The sequence below is a fragment of the Orycteropus afer genome, unplaced genomic scaffold (assembly GCF_000298275.1).
Source record: "Orycteropus afer afer isolate SDZICR_OR568_19922 unplaced genomic scaffold, OryAfe1.0 scaffold00037, whole genome shotgun sequence".
Taxonomy (NCBI): domain Eukaryota; kingdom Metazoa; phylum Chordata; class Mammalia; order Tubulidentata; family Orycteropodidae; genus Orycteropus; species Orycteropus afer.
The window spans coordinates 9,210,052-9,232,762 of record NW_006921624.1 but is presented as its reverse complement, the minus strand read 5'-3'; the positions used below and the strand labels follow the sequence as shown (position 1 = coordinate 9,232,762).

The 22,711-nt window shown below is 43.4% G+C and overlaps 1 protein-coding gene across 1 annotated transcript in view; it reads right to left on the bottom strand.

Moving 5' to 3' along the window:
* The window catches only part of ASTN2 (astrotactin 2), a 1,259,674-nt gene that overhangs the window by 1,064,898 nt on the left and 172,065 nt on the right, over positions 1–22,711 (bottom strand). Inside the window, exon 3 of the mRNA XM_042780380.1 lies at positions 3,498–3,685. Within this exon, the coding sequence (XP_042636314.1) occupies positions 3,498–3,685 (188 nt within the window). The remainder of the gene's footprint in view (positions 1–3,497; positions 3,686–22,711) is intronic.

Genomic DNA, 22,711 nt, shown 5'->3' with positions numbered 1-22,711 from the left:
AAAAAGCATTGACCCATGTCACTTTAGTTTTGTTTATTTTACTGTACATAAATTATATTTCAATAAAATGAATTTTTTTAAAAAAAGAAGAATTTCATTTTACTTGAATCTATAATCAACACTCATGGAAGTGGCAGTCAAGAAATCAAGTAATATATTCCATGAGGAAAATATACTGCAATGGATCTCTTTAAAGTTTTTAAAAGTAAACATGTCACTTTGAGGACTAAGATGTGCCTGACTCAAGTCATGTTATTTTCAATCAATATGCATGTTAGAGATGGACAAGGAATAAGGTAAACCAAAGAACTGATGCACTTGAATTATCGTGCTGTCAAAGAAAACTAAATACACCATGGACTGCCAGAAGAATGAACAAATCTGTCTTGGAAGAATTGTACCAGAATGCTTCCTAGAAGGAAGTATGGTGAAACTTCATCTCTTATACCTTGAACATGCTATCAGGAGGGACCAGTCCCTGGAGAAGGACATCAGGCTTGGCAAAGTAGAGGGTCAGCAAAAAAGAGGAAGGCTCTTAATGAAATGGACTGACACAGTAACTGCAATAGTGGGCTTAAGTACAGAAACAATTGTGAGGATGGTGCGGTGTTCTGTTGTACATAAGGTTGCTTTGAGTCGAAACTGACTCATTGTTAAAAACAAAAAGGTCTTAGTAAGTTTTTCTTTCCAAACTGAAGTCATTGAGCAGAAGGGAAAGGTGAGGAAGGTCTGTAACCCTTTGGGAGGCAGTCTGATATAGTGGAATAAATACTGGGCCTGGAGGTAGAGAAAACACATTCAAGATTCATTTATAATTGAGAAAATACTATCTGGGTTACTGGGTTATAGGAAGGATGTGAGTAAATACTGCACCCAGAACACAGAAAATGCTTAATACACATTAGTCAAAACTGAGTCAAATTCTCAAATAGTAAAGGAAGAAGAGCAGCCACATGGCCCATTAGAAACTCAGCAAACACCCTGAAATGGTGCTTATAAACTTGTACTCAAAAGTTAGAATGCAGGCACTCATTTGGCTGGGCATGTGGCTGCATCATTCGCTAAATATATATATGAAAAAAGTCTATCACACTCATTCCATGAATAACACAAAAGCCTTGATTTGTTCCTCCACGTGACGAGCATGCGTTAGGTCCAAAATTAACGTTGCTGTCTGGCTGGGGTATGTGTGTGTTTTTCCAAAAAGAGAAAACTTCCAAGCTCTTACTCAGCCTTAATCAGAATGTCTAATGCAGCATGTTACTTGCAGATGAACGAGAAGAACAGAGACCAAAACCAAAGGTCTGATCTATTGTAGACTCTCAATAAATATGTGTTGATTCATGAATGAAGGAATCAATGAAGAGGTAGGGAGGTAGTCCTGAGTGTCCTTATATAGTCACTTTAGTCACTTCACTTATTTGAGCCATACCTTCTGTATACATAAGTTGAAACTTCAAACCTTCATGTGTCTGGCAGAATTTTGCTTTGAGGAGTAAAGCCTTTGAGAGTGTCAGCTATTATTATTATAAGATCTTTTCCTGAGCCCATTAGACCCTGTACTTTTTTTTTTTTTCCAAGAGCTTGTTATACATTCAATGTTATATGTTCATTTAATTTCATTCCCCATTTATCATGTTCAACCCTAACCCAATCTTCTCCCCTCCCTATCCTGTAACCCCTTTCCCTGTGCCCCTCATATTTATGCACTCCTGTTTGTCCTGCATTTCCTCAATTTGAATGTTGGTCCTTTGGTGTCCCATGGTCTATTGCTCTAAGGGATGTATTACCATAGACTATGTGGGTGTGTCATCCTGGGTTGAGTGGTCTGCGTGTACGTCTTATTAACTATTGAGCTGAGAGCCAGCCCCTGGGGGTGCATTTTATTCCAGGCACAGAATGTATTCCAAGGCCATAGTATTGGGGGTCTCACCAGATTTCATCTGATCAATAATTCTGGTCATTATTGAGTTTTGGGTTTTGGTCCATGTTTTCCCTCCCACTCTATCCAGGATCTCCAGATCTGATCCTTTCCTGAGTGGTTGGCATTGGCAGTTGGGCACCATCTAGTTTTTCTGGTCTCGAGGGCCACCGTGTCCTATGGCTGATTGCTTCCAAATGCCCTTTTTTTTTTTTTCTTGCACTCTTCTTCACTTCCAATGTTAGGAGACCATTAGCTGCATCTTAGATGGCCTCTTGAAAGCTTTTAAGACTCCAGTCGCTACTCACCAATGGAGGATGTGGAGCAAGGCTTTTATGTATTTTGTTGTGCCAATTGAGTCTGGTGTCCCTCAGTACTATGGTCCTGAAATGGTAGATCTATTGGATCTCTCTCACATAGTGTCTGGTTGTCTGTGAGGAATTACTCTATGACTGTCTTCTATTGTTTCTGTAAGGAATGCAGGTATTTTGTATCACTGGTATCTGTGCAAGATTAGCCTCAGCTGAATCTATCTATCTATCTGTTCACTGACTTCCATCTGATCAGACCCTGTATTTTTGCATACTTAATTTGTTTTCCTTTATCTATTGTGTAAAGGCATTAATTACAGCTTTTTTAAAGAAATCATTAATATGGGCATAGGTACCTTTCGACTACCACTCAAGTGATTTCAGCCTAATAGTCTTCTCTGAAAGGTGACAGACTGACAGCTCTACATCAGGGGCCAGTGGAGATGGAAGACCATGTCACCTCTATGCCCACAACACCATCTCTACCATGGAGGTGACATGCCTAATATCTGTTTAGTGCCAGCACAAGAGGACAATACACATAAAGTAGCCTAACACAGTGCTTGACGCCTGATACTCAATAATTTCTTTCATTGAGAGAAAACAGGGCATAGAGGACATAGTTCGAGTTTTATAGCCAGACTTGCTTGGGTTCAAATACTCAAGAACAGCTCCATCTCTTACTAGTTACGTGACCTTGGCAAGCTCCTCTGACTTGGTATTCACAACTATAAATTGAGCATAATGAAGGGGCTTCAATGCATAACCTCACAGAGTACATACAAGTCAGCTCTAGGGGCCACCATGCAGTATCTATTCTGCAAGGGCTGTTGTCAGGGTTAAAGCACCTGGTACTTTGACCACACTCTGGAATGGGCAGCCCCATTGTGACTTTGTGTGTGCAGTCATTCCTGGAAAGGCCAGTTATATTTTGAAGCACTGAACCTCAGCGCCCAGCAAGGCAGGCCAAGCACGTGACAAATGTTAAACAGTTATTCCCTGAGATGCAGGCCAAAAGGCCAAGGAGTTGGAGACACTTTATTTTCTTCTGCGAAGCACAATTAGTTTGTCACAGGTGACAGATGATGGATGGGTATGGATCAGTCCAAGTGACACCATAAAATCCATCTGACCTTCCTTTTATTATTCTAACCTCTCACACACAGTCAGCTCATTCCCTCCATCTGCTGGCAATCCCCTGGCGCCCCTTCCGTCTCTCTGCCTCACCCTCCAGCCCCCAGCCCATCATGTCCCCAATCACTCACCATCACGGAAATGTGGAGAATGTGCATCTGCTCCTCTACAATCTCTGAGGGCTCCTGGAGTGTGGGGGCGGTGGCCCGGGCCAGCTGCCCAGAGCTGCTCATGGAGACGTGAAAGTACAAGGTGCCATTCTCCAGCCACTGTTGTCGCCAGTGTACCAGTGAGATGTCCGCCGCTGTGCCAGACATCTCTGTAAGACAAGACCCAAGTGACGATGAGCTGCATGCCTGGTCTTGGTATGTGGGGGAGAGGAGTCATGGGTATCAGGAGCTTTGACCCAGATAATTTTCCTTACATCAAACCTACAAGCCAGGAATCATCACCCATTTTATAGATGGGTCAACTGAGGCCAAGATATGTCCCCAAGTAACAAAGCTAATAAGTGGCAGAACAAAGACTTGAACCCAAGCCCTGTCTGGAGCCAAAGCTGATATTTTTTTTATAATACCATAATAAGATAATTCATTCCTTTCAAACAGTGGAATCAAACTAAGCAGGAGGGTGGAAACACTTAACATTCTTCTGTGGCCAAGGAACGAGAAGATGTAGGAGGAAATCTGCAAGGAGGGTGGAAGTTCAGAGCAAATTCCTTAAAAGCTGAGATGGGTCCATTCATGGCACACTGCAGAACGTCAGAGCTGGGAAGGCTCTAGAGAGCATCGAGCCCAACTGAAGTGCTCAGGGTCACCCTGTATAGGAAGGGAGCTCAGCAAGGGTTGTTCTAGGTATCTCTCCTGCTTCAGGCAGAGCGTCTCCATTTTTTGTAGCTTATATAAAGGCACATCTCATTTTATTGCACTTCATTTTATTGAGCTTTGCAGACACTTCATTTTTTTTTTTTACAAATTGAAGCTTTGTGGCAACCTTGTGTTGAGCAAGTGTATCAACATCATTTTTCCAACAGCACGTGCTGACTTTGTGTCTCTGTGTCACATTTTGGTAAGTCTTACTGCACTTCAAACTTTTTCACAATGCTATTGCACATTTAACATACTATAGTATGAATACAACTTTTACATGCACTGAAAAACAGAAAATTGGTGTGACTGTCTTTATGACAGCATTTGCTCTATTGTTTGTCTGGAACCAAACCTGCAAAATATGTCAGAGATATGTATGTACTGTAATTTCAAGCAAGAGAATGTTTGCAAAAAGGTTATGTGGCTTCAAAATATCTTATAAAGCATTGCATACCCCAGTATTCTCATGGGAAGCTGGGGATTTCTAATCAATTGTTAAGTTGGGTCTCTTGATTTGAAATTTCTAACTTCTGCCCCTATGTAGTTTTTCCCTCTGTAGATACTTTTAAAAATAATGATCATTTCAGCAGTACTACTATGCAATATGGGAGCTCTGGTAGCGTAGTGCCTAAGGTACTTGACTGCTAACCAGAAGGCTGGTGGTTCAAACCCACCAGCCACTCCTCGGAAGGAAGATGGGGCAATCTACTTCTGTAGTGATACTGCCTCGGAAACCCAAGGAGGGGTCGCTATGAGTCAGGTCTGACTCGACGGCACATAACAACAACAACATTGTCTATTGTTAGATAAGAAGGAAGATGGTATAAGGTACCAAAAGGGTCAGTGCACTGGGATCATATATCTCTTTGCATTGTGCTGCTACTAAAGAAACTGTGTCCCTGGAAATATCCTAGGAGGACAAGGCCTACCCAGTGCCTCTCATGAATAAATGGAAGGGTGGTGGAGTTCTTGGTGAATTATGCAGTCCACATTCCATAAGTTACTGCAGGAGACAGAGTCAAATATTCAGTAGACAAGTAGTGTCAATAGTATCTAAGACTTGAAATCTTGGACCTTGTTCCTGAGACATGGAGTTCATCGGAAGACAGTATTTCCTACAGCCCCCAAACACCTAATATCCATGCTCAAACTAGAGGAGGATTGATGGATAAGCCGAGTTAGAAATGTTACTTATTCAATCAGCTCTCCCACTGTTTGCAGTCCCATCATATGTGGTGACATTGAGTGAAAGAAGTCAGGCTTTAAAGCAATAAGAAGGTGAAGTTTGCTCACCAAATTCTACTGAATTATTCTTGTATTCCATTCCCAATAGACCTCTAACTACTTCAGGTTTGTAATTAAAAGTCCTTAGGGAAGACAATTTGGCATTTAATATATTGTAAAAAAAAGGTTACCTATTAATATTTATTATCATTATTATTTTACTAGGGATAGGATCTAATTTGCCCTTTACATACTTGGAAAAAAACCTGGAGACATCCTTGATTGCTCATTCTCTCTACCACTCCTCATCTAATCCGTTAGCAACTCCTTCCAAATTGACCCAAAATTCAACATTTCTCAGATCCTCTACTTTAGCCACTTGAGTGAAGATGCCATCCTCCCTTGCCTGAATTGCCTGATTTGCCTTCCCACCTCTTGACATGGCCATCTTCTTCCACCCTTGCTCCATCTATTCTCCATCCAGAAGCCAGAGAAACCCTGCCAAAGCATAAGTCAGGTCATCACTCCTCTGCTCAAAATCCTCCAGTGGCTTCCCATCTCATCCCAAGTAGAGGTAAAGTGGCTGGAACAAAGTAAATGATTTATCCGATGAAAACATTTCAAGACTTCCCTCCTGCACAAATAGTTGAGCTGGGCTGGAGATCATTATAAAAGTTCATCAGCTCTTAGAATGAAGGCCCCAAAGGGACCTGCAAACTCACTGCCATGCCCAGGGGAAGGGACTGGCTGGGTGCCCAGTCTGAAAAGCAGGACTCTCTGAGCACCTTCTTTCCCTCCAGGGCTGGAGTAATCTGCGACCTTGCATCACCCCACCTCCCAGCCTCAGCACCTGAAGCCTTGGCAGCAGCTTCTCTGGGAGGCAGCCAGCCAGGCCAAGGCAAGGTGAAGACGTTATGGTAAATGGCCTTGGCCAGCACCTTGCTCCTTTTTCTCTCAGTCCATCAAGTCCATTAACAGAAACCCAGGGACCCTACGACTGAGAGTTGCCTCTGGAAATTGTCGTCTCTAATTCAGCAGCAGGAATCTCAGCATGGCGTAAACTGTTAACATACTCATCTGTTAACAGAAATGTTGAAGGTTCAAGCCCATCTAGAGATACCTTGGAAGAACAGCTTGGACACCTACTTTCCAAAACTCAACCATTAAAAACCCTGGAGCACAGTTCAATTCTGACACACATGGGTTGCCATGAAGTGGAGTCAATTAAAAGGAAATTGGTTTTAATTCAGAAGCTCAAGAAGGGGGACCCATGTGCTGCTGATGGGCAGGACACTTAATGTGCTGAGAGCTGCTGGAATAGCACCGGGAGGAAAACCCAAGGCAGGCCACGTTCTGGGTGACACAACCTGGCACATATGGAAGCAAAGTAAGTTGAAGGATGCTTGTGGAAATCTGAATCCGTACTCCTTGTGCCTGAAATGCTCCCAGTAAAGAGGCTCACCTTCCCTATTTCCAGATTAGAAAACAGAGAGTCAGATAGGGCTAGTGTTTTGCCAAGGTCAACAGTGTGTTTGTTCAGCTAGACCCAGTGGATTACCGAACACGCGATTTCTACTATGACAGTTGTTTTTACAGTGTCTCCTCCTTTCCCTTGACTAAATTAGCCCATGAACCAAAACTAGATTGAGCTCTTTGTTTGCTACAGCGATGAGTGCACAGTCAGCAGACAGTAAACGTTAAATTATAATAACAGTATGTAAAACACAGTAAATATTGAATCACAGAAAATAGCTCTGGACTTACTCTATTACAAAGAAAGGAAACTGTTGTTGGGGTGGGGGGAGGCGAGTGGTGGGGCACAAGAATCTCCAACAGAAAAACACTTCAGTGAAAGGAGGTAGCTTTAATCATTCATTCACTCATTCACTCACCCATTCGTTTCATTGCTTTTTTATTCACTCAGCACACATTGTGTGTTGAGGACCTCCTTGATTCCTGGCATTCCAGAATATGGAGTGAAATATGACATTGCACTGCCTTCTGGAAGCTCATAGTCCTTCAGTAAGAGTAATTCTACCCTCCGTGCCTTCACTCACATGTGTACGCCCCTCTTCCATTTAACTTGGCCCATGAGACTGTGCGTTAGCTGGCCCGTCTTCTGCCACGGCTCTCCTGTCCTGTGCTCCAAATCCACAGGACATACAGCTGTTTACCAAATAGGGCAGGCTCCCTCTTCTCTCAGAGCATAAGTACTTTCTGTCCACTTTGCCTGGAACTCTCTTCCCAGGGCTTGCAGGCTTGTAGTCTTCTCGGTGTTTGCCTCTCAGTCCAAATGACACCTGTTCGGAGAAGCCTTGCCTAGCCACTCTAGCTAAAGTACTCTCAACCCACATGTCCACTCTCTGTTATATCTCTTTTAGAAAAAAATGGTCTATAGCACTTATAATATTAGAAATTTGCTAACTTATGCATTTCCTTGGACATGCATTTATTGTCTCTCCAGGAGAACAGAGACCTTGTGTGCCTTATCCCTTGCATCTCTCAAGTACTTTGAAAAATGCTTGACACATAATAAGTACTCGATAAATAATCATTGAATTGCTGGCTATAAATACACACACACATACACACATATATCCATAATAAGATGGTAGAGGTAGTAAAGAATATGATGTGGAGAGTATTAAACATCATCAGAGAATTTTCAAAAGGGCTGCTGGGAACTCAAGGTGGAAGAAGACCCTCCTAGCTTGGAGACTGTATTAGTTTCCTAGGGTTGTGTAACAAAGTACCAAAAAACAGGTGGATTAAAATAACAGTTATTCTGGACTCCAAGAGTCCAAAAGCAAGATGTCAGCAGGGCCATGCTCTCTCTGAAGACTCTACACAAGATTCTTCTTTGTCTCTTCCTAGCTTCTGCTGGTTGCTGACAATCCTTGGCATTCCTTGGTTTGCAGGTGCATCACTCCAATCTCTGCCTCTGTCCTCACATGGCCATGTTCCCTCTCTCTTCTTTTAATGTAGATACCTGTCATATTAGACTAGGACCCATTCTACTCTGATATGACCTCATGTTAACTTAACTGTTAACGTCTTCAAAAACTCTATTTCCAAGCAGCATCACATTCACAGGTACCTGGGATTTAGGACTTTAACATATTTTGGAGGGAGCACAATTCAAGGAGCATAATCAAACCCATAATAGAGATCAATAACAACTACAACAAGGTAGTAGCATGAGTACCACAAAGGATGAGTATACATTGACCATTGGAGAAGAGAAGGAGGGCTTAAGGACTGGCAAGAGTGTGAGTATCTCAGGGCAGTGAAGCCTCTGTGCATATAAGATTGGGGAAGAATGTCAGGTTGGATGTGTCGTTTAGATGCAGAGTTAAGCATTTTAAATGCCTGGTGATAAAGTGTATATTTTATTCAGCATGCAGCAGAGGAGCAGAGAGTATAGTTGATCAGAAAGCCAGTCCTGTGTCCATTAAAAACAGGTCAAAGAAACAGTAGCATGACCAAGACCAGCTCTTGAAATTCCCTGCTGATTGATTTTCCAATTGCATTTTCCCTTTTCTCTTCCCCTAGTCCTTCCATATAAACATTTCATTGAAGTCTTCAAGTCATATTACAATCAAACTTAAAGCAAAAGTGGGACTAAACGCATTTGGTTGGGAACCAAGATGATTCCCATAAAGGCAGATTATGCTGACATGATGAATATAAAATGAAACAGCAGATATTAAAGTGGGAGAATTGGTGCACCATGCCTTCCGGCGGTTGGCTGACTCCAGCAAGCTTCCCTCCCACCCCAAATGGCTTGGTTTTATATTGGAATCATCAAGAAACACAAGGATTGCCTTTTCACTTTCTACTCTTCCCACCCCATGGGCTGCAACTCGTGAAATATTCAACAGACTCAAATCCCCTTAACCACCTCGCTAATGCCAACTGAGAGGATTAGCCTTCATCACTGATTCTGGGGAGACCCCTATCCTGCCTCAGCGGCCACTGATGCCTTTCAGCCTCCTGGTAAAGAAATAAGAAAATCCCAAAGGCATATTGTGCTTCTAATTGGCTTGTTCTTCATAATCTATAGCCCTCATTGTATTTTTTATTTAATTCTTGAAGGTCATTATGAAAATAAGCAGCTCTTCTGATCACTAGCCATCTTGGTAACATCTCCCAAGTGGCTAACTAAACGGCCTTCTGATTCCACAGCACCAGCTGACCCTCCAGATTACTTGCAGAAGGCCAGAGAGGGCGCAGGATGAGTTTACAGATGGTTTGGGCCTTGCTGGGATAAAGCAGACATTATGTGCAATGAGCTCATTGCCTAGGCCGAAGGAGTTGTAAAAGGCAGTGACATTGACTTCAAGCACCTTTGTTGTTCCAGCATTCATAGGCATTCAACTGCATGCAGCAATTTTCTCAGCCTCATGTCCTGAGTGGATGTGTGAGATATTTTTCAAATATGACCCCTCATTTTCTTCTCTACTGTGGTTGCCTTAGTTCAAACCATGTCTCCTTAGTCTTATGGACTAAGACAAAAGATCTGTATCACTCAAGCCTCAATAGGAAAGAGATTGTACATTCAGCAGGGTCATTGAGAAGTATTTAATGAAGTGACCGTTTACAAAGTTTTGGGCAGGGTTAAGGTAAACCACCCCATCTGTCAGTTTGTCATACTGTGGTGGCTTGTGAGACTGGAGGTTATGCCACTGGTATTTCAAATACCAGCAGAGTCACCCATGGTGGACAGGTTTCAGTGGAGCTTCTAGACTAACACAGCCTCAGAAGAAGGAAGGAGCCATCCACTTCTCAAAGAATTGGCCAGTGAAAACCTTATGAAGAGCAGTGAAACACTGTCTGATATATCACTATGAAAATTTATGAATAGCCCTGAAAGATTACCTGATATAGTGCTTGCTGGAAGATGAGCCCTTCAGGTTGGAAGGCACTCAAAGTATGTCTGGGGAAGACCTGCCTCCTCAGAGTAGAGTCAACCTAACGATGTGTGTGGAGTAAAGCTTTTGGGACCTCCAATTCCTGAGGTGGAACAACTCAAAATGAGAAGAAATGGCTGTAAACATCCATTAATAATCAGAACATGGAATGTACGAAGTATGAATGTAGGAAAATTGGAAGCTGCAAAGACTGGAATGGAGTACATAAAGATTGATACCCAAGCATTAACACACTGCCATCAAGTTGGACCCGACTCATAGTGACCCCTCTTTGGGTTTCCGAGCAGTATTACTACGGAAGTAGATTGTCCAACCTTCTTTGGGGGGGGGGGGGGCTGGTAAGTTTGAACTGCCAGCCTTCTGGTTAACAGTCTAATGCCTTAGGCACTATGCCACCAGAGCTCCTATAAGAAGAGAAGTGGTTATCAAATCCAGAAAGTGCCATACGTAGAGGAAAGGGCTGTCAGACAGGAGCTGTGGCCCAACCTCACTTCGTCCACCCTCTAATCCCTTGCAGGTTCCTCAGATTGCCAACTCCAACCAAACACCCATAGGTGCCCAAATGAGACAAATCATAGAGGTCAGCCTTCCAGAGCATATGTTGTTGTTGTTGTTGTTGTTGTTATATGCCGTCGAGTCGGACACGACCCATAGCGACCCCTCCTTGGGTTTCCAAGGCAGTATCACTACGGAAATAGATTGCCCAGTCTTCCTTCTGAAGAGTGGCTGGTGGGTTTGAACTGCCAGCCTTTTGGTTAGCAGTCAAGTGCCTTTTAGCAGGGTGGAAAAAGTTGGAGAGTGAATCTCTGGGACACATAGAGATGTCCAATGGGTCCTTACCTGAAATTCCCATCACCAAGCTTCCTTCCTCTCTACCATTTTTCAAATGGCTACCAGGGTGACATTTCTCACTTGTGAATCTGACCATATTCTTCTCTTGCTCAAAGGCTTTCAGCAGCTCCTGATTCTCCTTGTTAAAACCTAATTTCAGAAGACTGGTACATAAGGTCCTTTGTGATCTAGTACCTACTTTTCTCTCCAATCTTAACTCTTCCCACTTCTTTCCATGTACACATATCTTAAGTTGGAATCAATATTTATATATTTCTCCCTGTATATTATGTTATTTCTTAATTCAAACACTTCAGAGATGCCTTTTCTCAGCCTGGAACAGCACTCCCCACTGGACTCATGCCCTGCTCTGGAAGCATTTCTGATCCTTGTAGGAGCTAGGTGCTCTTCTGTGCTTCCATAAGTAGGGAATATCTCATGGTGCTTCAGATCACAAGCTCTGGAGACTGACATCTGGAAGTTCAATTCTATCCCCATTGTGTTTAAGTTGTACTTAGCTTCTTTGTGCCTCAGTTTCCCTATCTTCTAAATGACAATAATAATCATAGCACTTGCCTCACAAATTTGTTTTGAGAATCAAATAAGATTAACAAAAACAAATGTACTTTCAGGATGGTCTTAATCTTTAATAAGCATTCTACAATTACATTTCTTATATATTACTTCATATACATCATTTTACCTCTTTGATCCTTATCTATGTGAAAATGATCTGTTTCTACAGCTGAGCTTTCTCTCTGAACTCTAGTGCAGGGACATGTCAGAGCCACTTATGGACCCTAGTGCCTGACACAATGGCAGAACACAGAGTAGAGGCTTTGGAAATGTTCGATGAGTTGAACTGAGCTTTCCCTATATCTGAATTCAGATGGGCATACCCAGAGGAGAGACAGAAGAGACGACAATGCAGGATCTCCATGATAGCTAGACTCTCACATACAACTCTATAGAAATTTATCTAACATATGTCCCAAGCTTAGGTATCCTGAGGAATGGAAATGACAGGAAAGATAGCATTTTAACTTGAAGGAGCTTACATTCTCATAGAGAGAGGTGTTCACACAGAAAATAGACACATTATGATTCTGTTTAGACATAAGTATGTGTATATACAGCTGGAAAGAAACACATTGGAATATCAAGAATGTTACTCTTTAAGTAGTGAGAAAAGAGGTGATTTTAATCATGTACTGATTCATTTTTCCCTGAATTGTCTACACTGAACACATGTTACCTCTGTAGCAGATGCAAATATGTGCTCACTTTAGAGATTAACTGATTCAAGCAATGTTTTCTGAGATCTGGCACTGGGAGACTCTGTCCTCAGAGGCTCAGTCCAAGGGGCTAAGAAAAGCCTTGCTATGAATAGCTATCAATCAAGGAAGGAAACTTGGAGGAAGGGAGATGCCTTCCAGCTGTTGGAGAAAGTCATCACAGAGGAGTCTTAAATGATGGGCAAGATTTCAAAAGGTGGCCATAAGGACAGAGAACATTTCAGACAGAGGAATAGCACAAGAAAGGCAACAAGGCAAGAGGTTTGCAAACACGTAAAGGGGGTCAATGTGAGGATCATCAGCAGCAAAAACAGAATCTTCATTATAGAGAAACAGAGAAAGACTGGTGTAACCAGTCTGGAGAGAGGAAAGTAAAAAGAGGGCACCACTTCTTACCCATGGACTGTCACTGAGCAGAATAATAAGAAGTGTAAGGTCTCAGTTGGTGCTTTTTCATGTAATCAGATCAAGCCCTAGTTCAGAGGCTCAGGAAGCCTAGCACACGCCATAAATTAAAATGATAGGATGGGTTGATAGATGAGTGAATGGATGGAGGGAGGGAGGCATGCATGGATGGATGGATGAACAAATGAATGAAGGAATGGATGAATGAGTGGGTGGATGAATATAATCCAGTCTTTCTGAGCTGATCAATAATCAGACAGCCCAGGTCAGTGAAAAAAACCCTGTATTTGGAGACCAGAGGCTTAGATTTGAGTGATTCTGCACCAAATGGCTGGTTTATCTGAGGACAAGTCACAGAGTCTCTATGATTTTCTCCCTTCATTTGTAAAATGGGGATCATGATCTGTCCTACTTACATCACATCTAATGTTGACTTGAGAGAAAATAAGGCCATAGATAGAAATGTGCTTGACAACCTGCAAAGTCCTACAGTTAGTTCTGCTAGATTGGAGGAAAAGAGAAATGTGGTTGCTGCCCTCACAGACCTTCCAGTCTTTGTATTTTCCTCAGCTTCCATTAAATTGAAGCAACAACAACTCCTTCACCTTGCTTCACTTACTTCATTCATTCATCCATTTAACCATTCACGCATTCATTCATAGCAGAAGACTGTATCTGCCTCCAGTTCACTGACATTTCCTCAGTGTCTGGCATACAGTAGGGGCTCAACAAATACTTATTGAATAAATACGTCACTCAAAGGACACTTCCTGAGTTCCCGCCCTCAAGAAAATCACAGTCTATGAGGGTGGAATAAGGATAATCAATAAAGGTGACACTCATGTGCCACTGGCCACAAAAGAAGATGCACAAGATGCTATGGAGACACATGTGAGAGGTCAGTGAGTGCACCTCAGTTATCAGGGGTTTGGACAAGGCAAGCAGGCAGAGCCCATAATCTGACAATTCTAAGAGATCCTAACGTTAAGATATAAATGCCTAGGATGACACCACCACCACTGTTGTGTTGAGTTTGGGAGGTCCCTTGGGGGAGCTAGGAAATAGAGGGATAGCCAGGGCTGTGACCCAGCCAAGGCCCTGGGGCAGCAGTAGGAGAGGAGCATTAAAGACCCCTACCTCCGCCTCTCCCGCCATCAGTGTTCATCTCTGCCTCTGCCTCTGCCTCCAAGCTGCCCGTTTCCACCTCCTTTGGGAATTGCATCTTTTACACAAAACTGTTTTCCCCAGCCACTTGGTAGAGACAAATAAGACAGCTACACTCGGTTAAATAAGGGAGGGGAACAGAATTAAGAGCTATGAGCAAGGGAGAAAAGCATATCTTTTCAGATTAGATTTGAAAATAGATGGAAGGGTGATGGAGCTGATGCGCATTATTCCTAGTTATTCTCTCGGAGCCATCGCCCTCCGTCCTTGCTCTGCTGGCTTCTTCACACGGTCTTTCTTTGTCATTTAGCTTTGCTGTACTCCCATGGTTTCTCTGTGTATTTGCTGTTGTTGCTTTAGCGTGTCATGTTTCTTTTTTTAAATCCATCTCAACTATCAAAGTGTTTCTACCACCACCACACCCCAGCCCCACCTCAGAGCTCTGTAAACTGATGCAGAAGAGGGTGCTCAAAGAAATAGAGATACAAAGTAACATTTATTTACACCTACATATGTGCCAGGCTAGGGCTAACCAGAAGGTCGGCAGTTCAAGCCCACCAGCTGGTCCATGGGAGGAAGATGAGGTAATCTACTTCCATAAAGATTTACAGCCTTGGAAACCCAATGAGGGTCACTATGAGTCAGAATCAACTCAAGGGCAGTGAGCTTAGTTTTTTAGGGACTTTAATTCATTGTCTTCTTTATCCCTTAGGGGAAACTCAAATGAGGAATGCAGGTAGAATAATATCATTACAGCTGAGATAGCTGTAATCCTACAAGGTGACAAACAGTCAAGCACTAGGTTGCTAACCAAAAGGTTGGAGGTTTGAGTCCACCCAGAGACATCTGAAGAGGGTCCTAGTGATCTACATCCAAAGAAGTCCTAGCCATTGAAAACCCTACAGAGTACAGTGCTACTCTGATGCACAATGGAGCATCATGAGTTGGACTGACTTGACAGCAATTGGAAAAATGCACTATACCTTCCCAAGATCTTCCAACTAGTACTTGTGTGATAGCTGAAGTTGTCTGTCAACTTGGCTGGACCACAATTCTGAGTGGTTTAAGCAGTTTTGATGTGGGTTATTTCCATGATGAGATCGCATGTATGTTTTGAGCAGCCAATCGGTTGAAAGGGAGTTTCCCTAGGGGTGTGGCCTGCTTCCAATATATTTATGGACATCCTGGGAAAATGAGATATGCTTCTGTGGATCGGGATCCTGTTGTGCTGCCTACAACCGTCATGAGTGAACAATCCACCATTCGGCCTGGTGATCTGGGATTCGTCATTTGTTGGAGTCAACAACCGGTATACTGCCTGCCAACCTTGAGCTTGTCAGCCTCCACAGCTGCATGAGTTGGGAAAAGCCTCCAGCTTGACTTTTGACCCAAGAACTTGGGAGTTGCCAGCTTCTATAAGTGTGTGAGCCATTTTCCCAATATAGATATCTCTATCTCTCTCTTTGTAAGCTTTACTGGTTTTGCTTCTCTAGAGAACCCAACCTAAGTCTTGTCCATGTCCAACATGGCACAGCAATTCAAACTCCAGTCTCTTGATTCCAAATCCAGAGCTCCCATCACTGTACTAACTGGGTTGAGAAAAGGAGTTGACATATTTGAGTAGAAAGATGGAGGGGTCCAGTTGACATAGGAGAATGTGGTAAGTACCAGGATAGGCATCCTCCCCGGTCAGTCAGATACTCTTTATACACGTTTCATCATGATTAAGTCATTTCCTAAGGCAGTGTTGTCCCTGTTTTTGTTTTGTTTAATTCTTACTGTTATTTGGTGAAAGTTTACAGAATAAATTCATTCTCTGTATAGTAGTTCATACACATCTTGTTTCAAGACATTGACTGCAATTCCCCCCAATGTAACAGTTCTCTTCCCACTTCCTCCCGATAGTTACCTCTTCCTTGAGTCCTTTTTTTCTATGTGTTCCTACCACCTAAGCTATCTCCCTATGCAAATACTGCCCTTCAGTTCTTCCACAATTGTTCTAAGGAGTGTATCTACCTGATGTCAATGTTCATCCCACATGCCTGTCTATTGTTTGGCTGGAAGCCAGGAGAATGAATTCAATTCCAGACCTGAAAGGTAACTAGGGATCACTGTCTCGGGGGTCTCGCCATGCTCTATCAGACCAGTAAACCTGTTTGTTTTTTTTTTGTAATGATTTTGAGTTTTATTCCACATTGTTCTCCCTCTCTATCCAGGATCTCCTTTACTAATCTCTTTCTGAGTGGTTGACAGTGGTAGCCGGGCACCACCTAGTTCTTCTGGTCTCATGGTCATATAAGTTGAGGTGTGAATGGTCCACCAATCTCTTGGACTAATTGTTCCCATGCATCTTTGATTTTCTTCATTCTTCTTTGCTCTGGCCAAGGAGAGACCCATTGTTGCATCTAGATGGTCACTTGCAATATTTCCTGAGAGAGAGGAAAATGAAGTGTCCTTACAATGATAGGAACTAAGTGACCTTTAACAAATAATGTCACATCTCTGAGCCTCACTTGCCTCATACAGAAAATGGGAATCATAGAACAAAATTCTTATGATTGTGTTTGAAGAATTCCATCACAACACTTAGCATATGGAATCCTTGTCAGTTGGTTGTCTTCTCATCACTCTTTTCCGTCTCTCTACTGTCAAGACAAGAAGAATCAAGTTGTCTTCAGAGTGGTGGGGCTGAGTGGGCAGAAGAGTATAGTACTGAATATAAAGATAAAGGAGCAGAGGTCAGAGACAAAACTTCCAAGACTTGCACTTCACTTGGAAACAGTCTCTGAGACCCTCTCACCCATTCCCCAGTGCTCCTTCCCCTTTGAACCATCTCTTTTAAAGTCACTGAGAATCATACAAAGCCACATGAGAAAGAGAATAGAAAGAAATGTGATCTAGCCCACCCATTTTGTTGATGGAAACAATGAGAACAAGAGAGGGGTTGCAACTTGCCTGAACTAACACAACCTCATAACCCAGTGCTCTTTCTGCCTCACTGTTAGAAACAAGGATTCACAGAGAGGCCAGAATACAGATGAGAGGGGAATGCCCCTGGAGGGGAGAGGCTCCTTCAACCTCTCCTGGAGATGCTACCAAGAAGGCTCCTGAGGTCTTTGTTGCTTAGTCTGACTTCTTATTCCTCATCCTCCTTACCCTAACCCAGGGAATTCAGCATGTGAGTGCCACATGCATGGATTCAGACCCAAGAGGCAATAAAATATGATGAGTTAGGAGAGCATGGTGGGTGAGGGAGGAAAAATAAAAACTGTAAAACCAAGGAATTGGACAGAGACTCAAGGAGTGAACATACCTGACACTGACTTACCAGCTACAGCTATTTGCAGAAAGTTGGGAGAAGATGGACTGGCAGGAATACCTTTGCATGATTAATTCATCCCAGTGTTCAAAATTGGACTCAACCCATTGCCTGTGTAACCTGTGCCATAGTTTGCTGGCCCTACACAGCATTCCTGCCTACGAGTCCTTGTTCATTCTGTGCCTCCTTCCTAGAATACCCTGATCTCCTTCTCTGCACACATGGATATTAACCAGCCTTCAAAACCCAGCCGAAGTGACCTCTCCCTCCTCTGAGCTCTAAACTCCTCTAGTGGTTTCTATTCCCTTCTCTGGTTCACTAACCTCACTCATACATGAGTTTCATGTTCTTGTCCAAGTCATGAAAGTTTTCCAAGCAAGCAATTACTGTCAGCTCCTTTCCCCCTTAGTAGCTCAACTTTTATTGTCATTGCAACTGATTGGTTAATATGGATTGACTGAAAGAAACACAGTAAAAGAGGATAACATGGCGAGATCCCCTATTCCAATGTTACAGATGGGAAACTGAGGTACAGTGGGTGAAAAAAGGACCTAGAGACACGTAGACCCAGAAGTGAAGTAGGGGGAGGTTCCACCTGCCCTGACCTCCACCCTACTTTATAGTCCCTGCAGTATCTATCAAAACTGCACCAATCTGGATCAAGTGACATTTGGTAGAGTCAAGTAAGCACTTTTGTGCCCTGCCTCCCTCTCCAATTTTGTTATTTTCTCCCTGTTTTCTTGCCTTTGTACTCACAATGTGATGCTCTTACTCACTGCATTCTTTAACTAGACTGTTCTTCTCACTCTTGTTTGTCTAACCCTTCATCTTCAGAACTCAGCTGTGAGTAGACTATACAGCCACAAGCTCTTCTCCTTCTCCCATCTACTCCCTTGTTAGATGACACTGCAAATTCTTCTATGAAGAGGTGAATCTATTTCCCCTCCTCTGATTTGCTTTGACCAGTGAGTCAATACCACTTGATAAATGTTCATATACTGGGTCTTGCCTTCTCTTGTGGCTCTTGGGAACCCATAACTCGCATGTGAAGAAGCCAGGGCCAACCTGCTAGAGAGGAGAGACACATAGCCCATTCACTTATATTGCCCATCCAAAGCCTGCTCACCATCATACGTGAATGAGGTCATGCTGGATCTGCCAGCCCTAGCTGACCTGCCAGCTGACCACAGACACATGGAAGAGCCCAGCAGAGAGCAATCGGCTAAAGATCTGCCCACTGAACTCCACTCAAATTACCTATACAATGAGCGAAACCATTGTTTTAAGCCCCAAAGTTCTGGAGTGTTTTGGTTTGTTATGCAAGAATAACTAACTAGGAGAACCACCTAGATGACTCCTTCTTTGTAAAGCCTCCTTACCCCCAATGCTGGGCTGGGCTCCCTTTCTGGGTGTTCCTCGTTTGTCTGCTTATCATATAGTAATCATGGCTACAGTTATGTCACACTTTGCTCATCCTCTGTTTCCCAAGTCTGTGAGCTTCCTGATATCAAAGGTCTAATCTTCCTTGCTGCCTTCTATCTCCCCTACACCAAGCTCAAAGTAAGTTAGCACTCAATCGGCGTGTGCAGAACACAACAAACGGATACCAGAAATGTCTCCTAGGCAGAATCTACCATATTTCCCTCAGCCCCTCCTGCTCCTAATCAAAGTCTCCGTGGCCCTGATTTGAAGGAGTTAGTGGATATTGATTGGCTCCAACTGCACTGCTTCAGAGCATAATCTGCCTCTATATTCCTTAAATAAGCTCAGTACCTGTTTGGTGTGCTCATAGAGGCCTTGATTGTAATTCAGCCTCTAGTCCATTACCCTTATTTATAACATGGAGCTGGAACACAGAGCCCCAGGCCGTCGGTGGAATGATTACAGGACCCTTTTGACTTGCAATTCCACAGCATTCAGTCCAATTTAGACCATCCACAGATGGTGCCCTGTGGCAGGGAAGGGACCATTAGAGGATGCCAGGTTGGGGGCAGGGAGGAGGAAAATGTCCCTCTTGATTTTCTCCCTGAGTCACAGGAGGTTGAGGAAAAGGGTCAAAGTGTCTCGATGTCCCTTCTGACCCAAACAGTGAACACCTGACTGATGGCAAAGCATACCCTTCTCCAGCAGGATCAGTCTGAAGGAGTCCCGTGAACATTGCTAGGGTGCCTTTTTATTTGGTTTAAATGCCAGCATCCTTTGCCCGGGTGAGGTGATTGAACACTGTTCCCATAATGCCAGGCTGGCATCGGGAAAGTCAAGTTCCAATCCCACCTTTGTTCTGTGACCCTGTGACCCTAGGAGAGGCCCTTTGTGTCTCAGGGCCTCAGTCTTCCCATCTATCAAATGGGGAGACTGACACTTCTTATGACTCCTCACTAAAATTACTGGAAAAAGGAAAGAGAGAAATTTAAGGAGAAGGCACTTTGAATCAAGTGTTTTATGAGCACAAGTCAGTAAGACTAATCAGCCTGATGGAAGACGTCTGGCAACTGAAACCCAGTGGCTCAAAAGGAAAAAGCTGAAAACCTCTCCCACTTTTTAACATCTTGCCTTACCATACAACACAGGGTCAGAGCGTGGTCTCTGAAGTCACACCACCTGGTTCTCTGCCACTATAGTTATTAGCCAAGTGACCTGGCAAAGTCACTTAACCTCTTAAAGTCTTTCTCACTTTCCTCATATAAACTAGGGATAATAATGTCCTAATAATGAGTGCAGTGTGAGTACTAGGAAGGCAGGGATGGGACTGTCATATTCTTTCCTGTATCCCAGTGACTAGAAGAATGCCTGATATAATTGTTGTTATTGTTGTTATATGCCGTCGAGTCGGCCCCGACTCATAGCGACCCCTCCTTGGGTTTCCGAGGCAGTATCACTACGGAAGTAGGATTGCCCAACCTTCCTTCCGAGCCTGATACAATATAGCCACTTATTTAAAAAATAATGGTGTTCAAAAAAGGAGCTCTGGTAGTGCAGTAGTCAAAGCATTTGGTTATTAACCAAAAAGTCAATGGTTCAAACCCACCAGCCTGACTGGAGAAGAAAGATGTGGCAGATTTACAACCTTGGAAACTCTATGGGACAGTTCTACTCTGTCCTATAGTGTCACTATGAGTTGGAATTGACTCGATGGCAGTGGGTTTGATTTATTTCGGTTTACTGTGTGAAAGACTCTGTTCCCAGGTGTTTGCACATACTATCTTCTTTCACCTTCCCAACATTCCTGTGGCATATGGATAATACTACTTCATGTATACCTGCTCACCACTCCATGAGAGTGACAGCATCGTGGTTCACCCAGCTATTAGCTAACCTGCCAGTTGAACACAGACACATGGAGAGCCCACAGGAAAGATCAGCCCAGACCATCGTAAGTGGTGTTGAGGTGACATCAGCACAGGGCTGGGCATCAGCACATGCTCAGTAAATGTCTGCAGCAGTGGGTGCTGCTGCTTCCATCCCCTTTTCTGTGTTCACAACAAGCTTTTCCTCCAGTTGATACAAACATTTGGGATCCATTGCTCAGAAGCACCAAGACCAGCCTTTGATTGTAAATTCCTGGAAAACAGAAATCTCATCTGCTGAATGTCCTCTTCACAGCATTGTGATTACAACCAGAATACTGTCAGGGTGCCAGATTAGGAATGATCTCTGAATTATTACACCTCCCCTGCCCCCACCCCCACCGCTCTGGCTCTGTTTCCAGAACCAGAGAAACCTAAATACAGGCTCAGTCAACTCAGCAAACTCGTCTCAAGAGCCTTCCTTGTAAGCCCTTTGCTGGGAGCTCTTGGCCATCTCTGGTGGCGTAGTGCCTAAGGCATTTGACTGCTAACCAGAAGGCTGGTGGTTCAAACCCACCAGCCACTCTTCGGAAGGATGGTTGGGGAATCTACTTCCCTAATGATACTGCCTCGGAAATCCAAGGAGGGATCTCTGTGAGTTGAAATCAATTTGACGGCAGTGAGTTTGGTTTTTTGGTTCTCGGCCATCATTAGCTCTGAGTTTCCACTTCTCATGTGGAGTTCAGAAAACAGACACCCAGAGAGAGCATGGAGTTATTCCAGGGATGGGGTGTTGAGAATCCAGCCTCTTGACTCCAAGAACAGACTCTTTCTACTCTACCTGTCTGATTCTGTGTAGCTTCCTGGTTCTGCCATGACTTGCCATGTCACCCTGGGAAAGGTGTCTCCCTCTATGAATCTCACTTTTCTAACCTATACAATGGGGAGTCATGCCGTCCTCAGGGGGCTGGTCAGAGGACTTACTAGAGAATATAGTTAGTGAGAGTGGTGTTTTGATCTTACTTCTCTGTCTTAATGAAAAGTGTGTCATACTATCAGAGAACATATAGAAGTATGAATTTCATCCCATAGGTCACATGATGAGTGTCATACACATGTGTCAGTTCTATCATGTCTCTGAGAGTCATAAATAGCAAGTAAAGGAAGAGAGGCCCACCCTCCTGGTGTTTCACCCACTAACCCCCTGCACCTCCCTTACAAGCTTTTTACCTTTTCTGAATGTTTCTCTTTAACTCCCATTTGATGGTGCAACTCCTTACACCATCACTACCACCCAGGTTCCTGTCCACAGCATGATGTGAACTACACTGTGAGGACCATGGTGCCAGAAGCCAGAAGCAACGTCCTTGTGATGGGCAGGTGTGGCAGTTTGCTGGCATTTGGAGTAAGAGCCAAATTCAGATTAATCATCTCTGAAGAGAATAGGATAGGAATCAGGCCAGGTGAGCCACAGGTATACAAGAAGTCATGTTTGTGCAACCTAAAAATACTTGCAGGGATGTCCAGCCAGGCAAGCACATGGATTTATATGTCTGTGCTCCCAAAGACCAAGTGTCCTCATAGAGACATGTACTTCTGCATGAGCTCATGCAGCTGTGTACTACCAGGGAAGTATCCGTATCTCCTTGCATACACAAACACCTGTTCACATGTGCCCATTTCTTCATGCATGTATGCACACAAGAACAGATTATTGTGTTCATGGACAATATAAATACCGGTGCTATAACACATCTTTTACATTTAGACTCGTGTACATATCTGCAAAACTGCTCCCTGCTCTACACTGCTCCCTGCTCTACACTGATGCTGTGAATATCTACACATGCCTGCACACCCTTGCATTCCCTGACACATATAAACAGGCACCTGCACATATGTATACACATAAATATATGGACACTGACAAGATGGTAGCCAAGGCATATGCAGGGCTCTCATATATGCACACCTGCTTTTCATATAAATGCTTGCGTTCCATCATGAATGTTCAAATCAC